The 12779-nt window shown below is 45.9% G+C and overlaps 1 protein-coding gene across 1 annotated transcript; it reads left to right on the top strand.

Annotated features, from left to right (window-relative positions):
• Positions 1 to 415: 415 nt before the first annotated feature.
• Positions 416 to 10873, top strand: LOC130473151 (survival motor neuron protein 1-like). The gene is given in 8 exon segments (XM_056844681.1): positions 416 to 463; positions 2553 to 2624; positions 4957 to 5073; positions 5626 to 5833; positions 7325 to 7492; positions 8889 to 9016; positions 10411 to 10500; positions 10787 to 10873. Coding segments are annotated over 8 exon segments (918 nt in total).
• The last annotated feature ends 1906 nt before the right edge of the window (positions 10874 to 12779 follow it).

Below are 12779 nucleotides of genomic sequence, written 5' to 3'. Positions count from 1 at the left end.
TTTCACATTACACATCTGTAGAGTTGGTTGTTGTTTCACAGTAAACTATTTGTATCTCTGCTAGTAAAGCCAGGTTAGGTCGCTTCCTATGGCGTGAAAGAAACCTTGATAAACAAGAATAAGATAAAGTTGCAGTTGACATCACCTGGCTCCAGGCGGCGCTGTGCAACCACTCCCCTCCGAAGAAGCCCTTCTGCTCTCGAGAGCTACTGGTGTGGAAGCAATGCCTTCTGGGATTTGTAGTGTCGGTGTAGTGAAGTGTTATTTCTTGACGCACAGCCAATGGGGAACGGGAACTACATTTCCCGCAGAGCACATAGGTGGAGGAAACTCTTTAGTTGCAGACCCGCGTTTTGCCCCCTCTGCTTTGCAACAAGTTGGACTGAAAGCCGGAGGAGAACACGGGTGTTTTGCCATGGCTGAATGTAGTGGGGAGGTGGTGTATCAGAACCAGGCCTCCAGGGTGAGTCAGCCAGACTTCCCTCTTGCATGGTTTGAATGCCAGTGTTATATTTCTTCCCCAAGGGTTTAAATTGCCTCCAAATTGCATGGAGCGGACTTCTCCACGACCATTTCAGCCCAGATAGAATTTCTGGGTCTTCCTGATTAGGTTAAAACATCAAGACATAACTTAAATATATATAATATATAATATCATGTTCCCCTTCCCTCTTTTCCTGTATTTCCCTTTTTGATTTAAAAAATAAAATAAAAATTATATATATATATATATATATATATATATATATATATATATATATATATATATATACACACACACACACACACACACACACACACACACACACACATATATATAAAATAATAAAATATAATAAAATAAAATAAAAATTATATATATATATATATATATATATATATATATATATATATATATATATATATATATATATAAAATTTTTATTTTATTTTTTAAATCAAAAAGGGAAATACAGGAAAAGAGGGAAGGGGAACATGATATTATTTACATATCATATAGGTTAATAACTGTTAATCTCTACCCCCCTTTTAAAATCCTCTTTCGTGCTCTGAACATCAAGACATAACTTGATGTACCGAATGCCGAGATCTGCAGAGGGACTGAAAATCAGAATTTGCGACTTCCAAAGACGAATTAAATAGCCTTCTTTGGACAAGTCGGGAAAAAAAGAGGCCTCTCTCATCATACTAGCACGCGGGATCATCTGCTGAAGCTGGAGGGTGAGAGATAAACACAGATAGTTAAATTGTGGAACTCCCTGCCCCAGGATGGGGTGATGGCTGCCAGCTTGGAAGGCTTTAAGAGGGGAGTGGACACGTTCAAGGAGAAGAGGGCTATTCATGGCTACTAATAGAAATGGATAATCGTCATGATGCATCCCTATTCTCTCCAGGAGCAGGGATTATTTTGGGTGCGGTGGAACACAGGCAGGATGGTGCTGCTGCAGTCGTCTTGTTAGTGGCTTCCTGGAGGCCCCTGGTTGGCCACTGTGTGAACGGACTGCTGGACTTGATGGACCTTGGTCTGATCCAGCAGGGCCTCTCTTATGTTCTTAAAGGCTCATTTGTATTTATTTAGCTGCATTACTTTAGTTTGTGATGGCTGCCAACTTGGAAGGCTTTAAGAGGGGAGTGGATATGTTCAAGGAGGAGAGGGCTATTCATGGCTACTAATAAAATGGATACTTGTCATGATGCGCATCAAAGGATCATGCTTATTATACACAGGCAGGACAATGCTGCTGCTGCAGTCGTCTCATTTGTGGACTTCATAGAGGCACCTGGTTGGTCACTATGTGGACAGACTGCTGGACTTGATGGGCCTTGGTCTGATCCAGCATGGCCTTTCTTATGTTCTTAAAGGTTTATTTATATTTATTTATTTAGCTGCATTTGCCCCCCCCCCAATAATAATAATTGAGACACATGTTGCGAAACACAGGGGTGTTTTGAATAATACCTGGTGAGTGTTAAAATCAATTTGTGTTTTATCGTGTGTGTTTATGTGCTCGGCTTTGGTTATAGCCAAATGATGCAGCTTTAATACTAAAGGAGGCGGAGTCTGCAGAAATTGATCCAGGGGAAGAGTTTGTAGGGTTGTTGACTGACACCCCCACCCCCGAAACACTGGCCCATGCCACTTCTATGCATCAGCAAAGCCTTGCTCTGCAAATATCAGCTGGTGAAACTTTTTAAATGGCTAAATAGGATTGCCTGCTCGTGGCTGCAGAGGGGGGCTGCTTCTGGAGCTGTTAGCCCAAGAGTTCTGTGTAGCTTGCAAGTCTGCGTGCTATTATCTGTTTCAAAGGTTAAAGCAAGAAGACATATGCGAGGGGTTTCAGGTGGCCAAACGTTTTCATTTGCATATGTTCATATACAGTCATGGACCATCAAATAAAGGATGTTACATAATATATAGTAAAATCACAAATATTTAGGATAAGGTGGCCAAAAATGCTATATAAATGCTACTGTGTTTGCTGAATTTCTGAACAGCTGGGACCCAGTTTTTGAGCAGATCTCAGAAAACCGTTCCGTCTTCCCTGTTCTAGTTTGCAGACTGCGCAGCCTTTGATGACTGGGCCCTGATCCATTCCTATGACCACGCTGTCCACTCCTTTAAGGTAAACGCCCTCTGTTTGCCTGTGTCTTAACCAGACCCTGTGTGTGTGTGTGTGCCGTCAAATCACAGCTGATTTATGGCAACTTCGTATAGTTTTCAAGGCAAGAGACGTTCAGAGGTGGTTTGCCATTGCCTGCTTCCGTAACTTGACCCTAGCTCTGAGAAATGAGCCAGAACGGTTTGCAAAAAATACAACAGTTTTCATGTGGTGGGGAGTTTCGCTGGCTTCGATCTCCTTACCTGTCTTGACAAGAGTATGAAGCTGAGCCTGGGGAAGGGGCTAATGAATATGGATGAAATGGAGCTGCTGTTGGTTGGTGGAAACTTATGATTGCCTATTGCCTAAAACTGAATTATTTGTAAACTCTGGACCACCTGGTCCTAAAAGTATTTGAAGAAGTACCAGCGTGGTGTAGTGGTTAAGAGTGGTGGACTCTAATTCCCCACTCCTCCACATGAGTGGCGGGCTCTAATCTGGTGAACTGGGTTGGTTTCCCCACTCCTACACATGAAGCCTCCTGGGTGACCTTGGACTAGTTACAGTTCTCTCTGAACTCTCTTAGCCCCACCTACCTCTCAGCGTGTCTGTTGTGAGGTGGGGAAGAGAAGGTGATTGTAAGCCGCTTTGAGACTCCTTAAAGGTAGAGAAAAGTAGGGTATAAAAACAACCCTTCTTCAGCGTGGTGTAGTGGTTAAGAGCTGTGGTTTGGAGCAGTTGACTCTGATCTGGAGAACCAGGTTTGATGCCCCACTCCTCCACATGAGCGCCGTCGCTAATCTGGTGAACTGGATTTGTTTCCCCACTCCTACACACATGAAGCCAGCTGGGTGACCTTGGGCTAGTCACAGCTCTCTCAGCCCCACCTACCTCACAGGGTGTGTTGTGGGGAGGAGACGGGAAGGTGATAGAGAAAGTCGGCATATAAAAACCAACTCTTCTCCTTCTCCTCCTCTTTAAAGAAATGTTTGTGGTTTTAACGATTGATCAGATTGTAAGCTTCTTGGGGTCAGGGACTTTTTTGTTATGGCTCTGCGCATTGATGGTGGCATGCCAATAAATGATAATAATTAAATAATAGGATATTAAATAATAATCTACACTATTGGTTTGTGGTAATCATGCTCAGAATAACAATACATAAACTTTAAAAAATTAATTATTGCTAAAGGTGGGATTGTGAGTTTTCACTGACCGCCCTTAGAAATAGTAGAGCAATTAGCAGTGAGAGAGAGCGTGAGAGAGAGACAATTGTGTGTATTACATTATAGAATAAATGGTATTTTTTTAGAAGGTAGACAGTTTAATACAAAATTGTCACCAAATTGAGTGATGGGCTAGGATCAGGGAGTTGCCCAGGGGTACAGTGGGAGGACGACAGAGAGAAAACGGACAGGCATGTCTTATTTTCAGTATATTTCTAGTCCTCTGTAAAAAAATAAAATAACTCAGCCCATTGATCAGATTACTGCAGTGAGCTCTGGGTGGGGCTACCCTTGAAAAAATGCTTGGAAACATCAATTGGTGCAGAATCTGAAACCGGATGTTGACTGGAGTAGGTCGTAGGGACTATATCACTCCAGTCTAAGGTTTCCAGGTCCCTCTTCGCCACCAGCGTTATCCATCGACTTCGTCACGTTATCCATCGCCTTGGGGAAGGTGGCATCTCCGCTGCGGACGGACACTCCAGTGTAATGTTTACAAATCATGCAGTCATAGCAGTTTACAGACCTCTTGCCTTGTTCCACCTTGGGATACAAATTTGTATCCTTGACCGTCAGGCAAGGGGAGAGCGCCATCCTCAGGAATGGAACTGAAGAAGAAAAAGAAACAATCGTCTTCCTATCTACTTCTGCATGAAGATGTCTCTTGTTGCATCCTTATCATAGCATTTCTTGGACAATTGTAACTGCTTTGGACTTTTGAAAGAGTTTTGTGTATATTTTGTACATAGCTTTGTTAGTCCTATTTGTTGCACTGAATACACTTTGTCATATCACTAGTTCTGTCATTTGTTTATTGCCAGCTTTTCCAGCAGTACCTGGAGGCTGGCAACCCTAATCCACTCTTGGCTCATCCCCACCAGCTCCCAGTCTGTTTCTGAGTAATTCAAGGTGCTGGTGTTGACCTTTAAAGCCCTGTATGGCTTTGCACACATTCCTTAAGGACTGCCTATGCACATATAAACCTAACAGACTAGTATTACGGGGGAGGGAGAAAAAGTTTCTCTCTGTCCGCTTTCTGCATGCTATCTAGAATTTAATAGACCTCGTACTTGTCACCTCCTTGATGGCTTTAAACAAAAATAACAACTAAAAAAACCCAAATGCTTTAGTCTTTCTCTTTGCAGGAGAGCCTTGGAAATGGCAGGAACCCCCCAGAATGCAGCTCGAACGATGAAAGTGAATCAGATGTGGAGGAAGAGGAGGAGGAGGAGGAGGAAGGCAGGCAGGTAAGGGTCAGGAACTGCTTTGGGGTCAGGAAGCAATTTTCCTCCAGGCCACATTGGCCAGGGATCTTGGAGAGGGTTTTTTTTTTTTTTTTGGCCATCTTCTGGGCGTGGAGTAGGGGGTCACTGGGGGTGTTTAAAATTACATTCAGCACCAACAGAATCTAATCTTTTAAGCGTGTACTCCATCCTGGATATAGTGGGATTCCATATTCTGTTGGTTGTTGTTGGTTCATAAAAAGAGTGTTTATTTAGAAAGTTATATGTTTTATAAGTACTGGTCGATGTTTGTTAAGAAGGTTGTTTTTTAAAGTTGTATTATTGTAATATAAAAAATAAAATTACATTCAGGCCTATGTGTATAACATGTATATAAAACCTAAATGAATTTTGGTCCCATGCCCAAGATATCTCATTATCCGCAAGTGCTTCGGATAAGGGATACTCAACCTGTATGTGAATAAATAATAACAATAGAATGACTGGCTGTGGACAATCTGTCTGCCATTCTACTCCATCCCCAAATTGCTTGTCGCATCTCTTCCCTGTGCCTAGTGGCGGATCAGAGACGCCTGCCTTGCGGTGTGGTCGGTCGACGGGCTGCTGTATCCTGCTTGCATCACAGCTGTGGATCAGGACCGGGGGTGCTGTACGGTATGTTTTGATGGCTATGGAAATGAGGAGGAACAACCGCTGGCTGCCCTGCTGCCTCCTGGCTGGAGACCCCCAGAAGATGAGGATGCAGCGAGGGAGGTGAGAGCTGGTGGGCAGAAGGCCCCCACCCCACCCTGCCAGGGCACAGGCTGAGATCTGTAGGTTTGAGAGTCTCAGCTGGGTTTTCTTTTCCTCGTATAGAGGAGCTTTCAAATCCTCTGCACGCAGAAATCCAGTATATCAGAGGTAAAGGGTCCTAATCTTCTCCTTGACGCACTAGATTTCTGTGTGCGGGGAATTTTGTTTGTACAGAAGAAGAAAAAGAGTTGGTTTTTATATGCCGACTTTCTCTACCATTTAAGGGAGCCTCAAACCGGCTTACAATCACCTTCCCTTCCCCTCCCCACAACAGACACCCTGTGAGGTAGGTGAAGCTAAGAGAACGTGACTTGCCCAAGGTCACCCAGCTGGCTTCATGTGTAGGAGTGGGGAAACAAATCCAGTTCACCATATTAGCCTCCGCCGTTCATGTAAAGGAGTGGGGAATCAAACCCAGTTCTCCAGATCAGACTCCACCGCTCCAAACCACTGCTCTTAACCACTATACCACGCTGAAGAAGAAGAGTTGGTTTTTATATGCCGACTTTCTCTACCACTTAAGGAAGAATCAAACCGGCTTACAATCACCTGCCCTTCCCCTCCCCGCAACCAAGACCCTGAGAGGTAGGTGGGGCTGAGAGAGCTCTAAGAGGTGTGACTAGCCCAAGGTAACCCAGCTGGTTTCATGTGTAAGAATGGGGAAGGAGACTGTAAGCTGGTTTCATTCTCCTTAAAAGGTAGAGAAAGTCAGCATAGAAAAAACCAACTCTTCTTCCAAAATTCTGCCACAATAGGCAGAGTGCAAATTAGCACCACTTGGCTTTTCAGAAACACGTTCAATCTGGTTTTTCCAGAGATTTCAGAGTTGTTTGGGCATGAAGATCAGGAGGAAGGATCCATTCACTACTCCCTGATCTCAGATCCATTCTAGCTCTTTGACTTACACATTTTTGTGCATAGCTCCCCATCCTACCCAAAAAATACAAACCAGAAACTCAGCGAGTCCTCTTTGTTGGTCCTCCGAATCTGGTGAACCGGGTTGTTTCCTCCACTCCTCCACGTGAAGCCAGCTGGGTGACCATGGGCTAGTCACAGTTCTCTCTGAACTCTCTCAGCCCCACCTACCTCACTAGGCGTCTGTTGTGGGGAGAGGAAGGGAAGGAGATTGTAAGCCGGTTTGATTCTACTTAAAAGGTAGAGAAAATTGGCATACAAAAACAACTCTTCTCCTCCTCCTGCTCACCAACTGGTGTTGTGTAGTGCTGGAATAGGACCTGGGAGACCTGGGTGCAAATCCCCACTCGCTGGGTGGCTTTGGGACAGCCACTTTCCCTCAGCCTAATCTGCCTCTCAGAGAGAGAGATGTTGTCAGCCACTTTGGATCTGCGTTGGGGAGGAAAATAGTGTATAAATAAATTAATAAATAAATGGAGACCCCGGGGGTGAGTAGGGGAATACACCCCGCCCCCCAGTTCCCAGGGTCTTAAATGCCCCTTCCCAGCGGGGCATGGGGGACCCTGCCAAGCCGTGTGGTCAGGAGATGGCCTGTTGTATCCAGCCACTATTCGGGAGGTGGATGCGGAAGCTGGCACTTGCTGGATGGAGTTTGACCACTACGGCAACCAGGAGCGGCAGGCATTGGCCGACCTTCTGCCCCCGGTGGGACGCGGGGGAAGCAGTGTGTGTATGTCCGTGTTTGTGTTGGGTGCCAATCTGGTCACACCTTGAACGAGCGACAAAGAACTCCATGCTGCAGGAAGTGGTGATGGCTGCCAAGTTGGAAGGCTTTAAGAGGGGAGTGGACATGTTCATGGAGGAGAGGGCTATCCATAGCTACTAGTAAAAATGGATACTTGTCATGGTGCATACCTATTCACTCCAGGATCACAGGAGCATGACTATTATCTTGGGTGCTGTGGAACACAGGCAGGACAATGCTACTGTAGTCGTCTTGCTTGAGGGCTTTCCAGAGTCACCTGGTTGGCCACAGTGTGAACAGACTGCAGGACTTGATGGGCCTTGATCTGATCCAGCATGGCCTTTCTTATGTTCTTAAGCTGATGCCAGAGGCAGCTTACTGGCAACATCTGGCACGGTTGAGAATCTGCAACATCTGGCACAGCTGAGAATATGCCAGGAGGGACCTCTTCAGGGGCAGGACATCTGAGCTTTTTAGGGGCCAACATGGGCCAAGTGGGCTCCCATGGATGCCAGTCTGGGGGCAAATCCTGACCTTGCGAACATAGCTGGGCTCCAAAAATCTGCGGATGGCTCCAGGAAGCATACGATGTAGAAGTGTGTATTATATCTCGTTTATTTTATAACTGTATAAGTAATGTTTGTAATTCTTATTGTTATTATACAGGTTGAGTTTCCCTTATCTGGACTGCTTGGGTCCAGAAGTGGTCCGTATTTTGCAACATTTGGAATATTTTGGAATTGTTGCATGTACATAATGAGATCTTGTGGATGGAACCCAGCTCTAAACACGAAATTCATTTATATTTTATATATACTTTACACACACAGCATGAATGTAATGTTAAACAACGTTTTTAATAATTTTGTGTACATTGAACCATTGACGGCATGTCTGCGTGCCTGCTCAAAAGGTCTGGTTTTGGGATCAGTCCGGATTTCAGATGTCCGGATAAGGGATACTCAACCTGTAATAGTTTCTTGGGGATCAGGAGGGTTTCCTCCCCTCCCCCACCCCCAGGTCCTGATTTAATTTGGTTTGCTTTTTATTCTGCTGGCCTCTGGTTTAATTGATCTGCTGTTAACTGTGTTGTTTCAGCTGCCTTGGAAGCTACTGGTGCATTGGAGAATGCAAACCTTTTAAATATATTATGGGCACCAGCACACACATAACCTTCTGGTTTTATATGTAAGCAAACTGCTGTGCGCATGTACACACATGTACTTAGGTATACAGAAGAAGAAGAAGCCAAGGTGCATCAAGTCATACAGAATGGCTTCTCCAGTCTGGCCTAAGGGAAGATTCCTTCCTCCTCCCCCTTAACAGCCTCTTTATTGTTTACTATCTTCTTCGCTTTGTCTGCCTTGGCTTTCTGCGCAGGAGGAATCGAGTGATGTTTTGCGATGTCCAGAGGAGAGAAGTGAGGAGGACAAAGGCTAGGCAAACTCCAGAATCCCCCAGCCACAGAAGGACAAAAAGCCCATAGGTTTCTCTGTCCTGCTGTAGCTATGAGATCTGGGAGACCTTGGTTCAAATCCACACTTGTGCCATGGAAATTTGGGCCAGTTGCACCCTCTTAGCCTAATCTATCTCACAGGGTTGTGGTGAGGACAAAATGAAGGAGAGGAGAACAAGGTAAGCCACTTTGGGTCACTGTTGGGGAGAAAGGTAGGATATAAATGAAGTAAACAGATAATAAATGTTGAGTCCCCTTAATGGGCAGCAAGAAGCCCATGAGCAAGGCATGCCTTTACTTGGTTGTTTGTCTCCAGCAAATTGTATTGAGAGGTAAGCTGCCTCTGAACTTGGTGGTGTGTTTGTTTTTTCTCCACCATATAAAGCCTTCAAGGCAGCTTACAAAAATATTTTAAAAACTTAATCAATTTGTTAATCAATTTGTTAACAAATTGATTAACAAATTTGGGCGGGCTGCTGTCCCCCTCCCTCTGATGGCTCCATTTATTTTCTGTACTTAGAGATCGCTTGTCTCGCCGAGACACAAAGCAGATTATAAAGTTAGAAAGACAGTGGAGTATAAGATATACTGCATACAATGCAGCCACAGGATTACAAAAATTTGTGCAGTGCAATCAAGGTAATATATGCAATAAACAGAGCAATAAACTACAACCCTTTATTGAAGTACCCTTCTGACCAATTCCATTCACTACACCCATTTGCATTATAAAAATGCCCTCCTGAACAATTGTGTATTACACCTTCTTCAGATAATTCACAATGGGTAGCCGTGTTAGTCTGTCTGCAGTAGTAGAAAAGGGCAAGAGTCCAGTAGCACCTTAAAGACTAACAAAAATATTTTCTGGTAGGGTATGAGCTTTGGAATGACCTTCTTCAGAGCAAGATTAGCCATTGTGGCTAGTAACCTTTGATAAAGACCGCTCTGCCCTAAATGTCTCACTCTCCTTTGAGGCCATCTTGGCATCTAGTAGCAGTGAGTTCCACAAGCTGGCACTTTGGGGAAAGTGTCAGGGAGGAAGAAGAAAAGTTAGTTTTTATATGCCGAGTTTCTCTACCACTTAAGGAAGAATCAAAGCAGCTTACAATCACCTTCCCCTCCCCACAACAGACACCCTGTGAGGTAGGTGGGACCGGGAGAGCTCTAAGAGAGCTGTGACTAGCCCAAGGTCACCCAGCTGGCTTCATGTGTAGGGGTGGGGAAACCAACCCTGTTCGCCAGATTAGCGTCTGCCGCTCATGTCGAGGAGAGGGGAATCAAACCCGGTTCTCCGGATCAGAGTCCGCCACTCCAACCCACCACTCTTAAGTACTACACCACACTGCCTACTAGGAACTGGGAGGGGGTAAGCCTTGGGGAATGTCTCACGACTGACCGAGGTCCTCTCTCCTGCCTCTTCCAGCCCCTCCAGCCTCCTCTGCAAGGCCGCAGTGATGAGGAATCTCTTCTCAGTATGCTCCTGGCTTGGCATTTGAGCGGCTACCATACCGGCTACTATCTGGTGAGGCTCGGACTCTGGTAGAGTGCGTGTGTGTGTGTATGTGAGGGGCGTTCTTTCCTCTGACGCAAAGCCTGAACTGTGGGAATTGGAATGACGTCGTCCACTGCTGTGGCCCATAATGCCACATTCCGTGCTGTTTTGTGATTGGCTCTCTCCTGGTTCTGTAGAGGGGGAGCGAGGATTTTCTCGGCCCGCTGTGGGGTCCCCCTTTTTGGCACCGAGGACGCCTCGGAGGCTTCAAGCCAATTTGTTCCTAAAAGTGTTTTTCTTTCATCCGGTCATTCAGGGCCTCAGACAAGGGCGGAAGGAGGCGGCCGTTCCTGCTGTGAAGAAAATACCTCCTCAGCACCCGAGAGTTTCTGAGCATTGCTAGGGACGCAGGTGGGTCTTTGAGGGGGAAGGGCCGTGGCTCAGTGGCAGAGCATCTGCTTGGCATGCAGAAGGTCCCAGGTTCCATCCCTGGCATCTCCAGTTAAAGGGACTAGGCAGGTAGGTGATGTGAAAGACCTCTGCTTGAGACCCTGGAGAGCCGCTGCCAGTCTGAGTAGACAATACTGACTTTGATGGACCAAGGGTCTGCTTCAGTATAAGGCAGCTTCATGTGTGCACTCTATGCCTCCTTCTCTGTATGATATACTGGTCTAGCTATGTCTTCTTACAACGTGTCTCTGCTGAGACCTGTGATCCTTTGTGGGGAAGGGCCATGGCTCAGTGGTAGAGCATCTGCTTGGCATGCAGAAGGTCCCAGATTCCATCCCTGGCATCTCCAGTTAAAGGGACTAGGCAGGTAGGTGATGTGAAAGACCTCTGCCTGAGACCCTGGAGAGCCGCTGCCGGTCTGAGTAGACAGTACTGACTTTGATGGACCAAGGGTCTGATTCAGTATAAGGCAGCTTCATGTGTTCATGTGTGTTCATGTGAGGGGAAGAAGAGACCGTTGCTTTGTTGCTGGGCAAAGGTTCACTCTGAGAACACAAGAAAACGAGTATAAATTTTCAACAATGCCATGTTGGGGTCTAAAGCGGCCTTTTATAGGGTAAAATGGAGGAGAGGAGAACGACATAAGCACCTCTGGGTCTCCATAGGGAAGAAAGGCAGGGTACGCGTGAAGTAAATACAATAAATAATTTCCCTTTTGCTGCTGCAACACGTGCAAATAGGAAACCGCACAGCTACTCCTTCCAACAAAACCTCGGCAAAAGTGAAACAAAATGCTGAGAAATGTCTGCAAGTCCGCAATTTTACTTCTTCCTTTGAAAGGAAAAAAGTTTGGCAAAAAATAAAAAACATACGCAGAGCAAGGAGGCTGAAACTGCTGCAGGCATGGATCCAGGGAGGAGGAGAAGAAGAAGAGTTGGTTTTTATCTGCCCACTTTCTCTACCACTTAAGTAAGAATCAAACCAGCTTACAATCACCTTCCCCTCCCCACAACAGACACCCTGTGAGGTAGGTGGGGCTGAGAGAGCTCTAAGAGAGCTGTGACTAGCCCAAGGTCACCCAGCTGGCTTCATGTGCAGGAGTGGGTAAACAAATCCAGTTCACCAGATTAGCCTCCGCCGCTCATGTGGAGGAGTGGGGAATCAAACCTGGTTCTCCGTATCAGACTCCACCACTCCAAACCACTGGTCTTAACCACCACACCACGTTGGAAGAAGAAGAGTTGGTTTCTATACCCTGTTTTTCTCTACCTTTAAGGAGTTTCAAAGTGGCTTACAATCTTCTTCCCCCCCCCCACAATAGACACCTTGTGAGGTAGGTGGGGCTGAGAGAGTTCTGAGAGAACTGTGACTGCCCCTAGGTCACCCAGCAGGCTTCATGTGGAGGAGTGTGGAATCGAACCCGGTTCTCCAGATTAGAGTCCACCGCTCTTAACCACTACACCAGGCTGGCTCTCACTGAGAATAGCCAACAGGTCTGTGCTTATTGCCATGAGACTGAGTTAAGCCCCAAGAGCAAACCCAACCTGCTTGTGGCTGAGCAAGTGAAAGATTTAGAATAGTCAAGGATGCCCAGGATGGGGGAGAAATAATACTCCAGGGGTAGGGTAATCTCATGTCCCAGAGAGGGGATTCGAAGCTGACAAAGCAGCAATTTTTCCTTATTTGCTATGTGCCCTTTCTTAGAGAGTGCGATAAGGAGAATAGAGAATCTTGCTTACAGGAATCTAAAGCAGGGGGGTCGAACTCAATTGTTACGAGGGATGGGATGGATATGACATAAACGTCACCTCGTCGGGCCAGGCCATGCCTTGCCAGTCCAGATTTAGAGTGGGGAGGGG

This window comes from Euleptes europaea, chromosome 2 (assembly GCF_029931775.1).
Source record: "Euleptes europaea isolate rEulEur1 chromosome 2, rEulEur1.hap1, whole genome shotgun sequence".
NCBI classification, from domain to species: domain Eukaryota; kingdom Metazoa; phylum Chordata; class Lepidosauria; order Squamata; family Sphaerodactylidae; genus Euleptes; species Euleptes europaea.
Note: the sequence above shows the minus strand (reverse complement) of the source record. Positions and strands in the feature narration are given on the sequence as shown.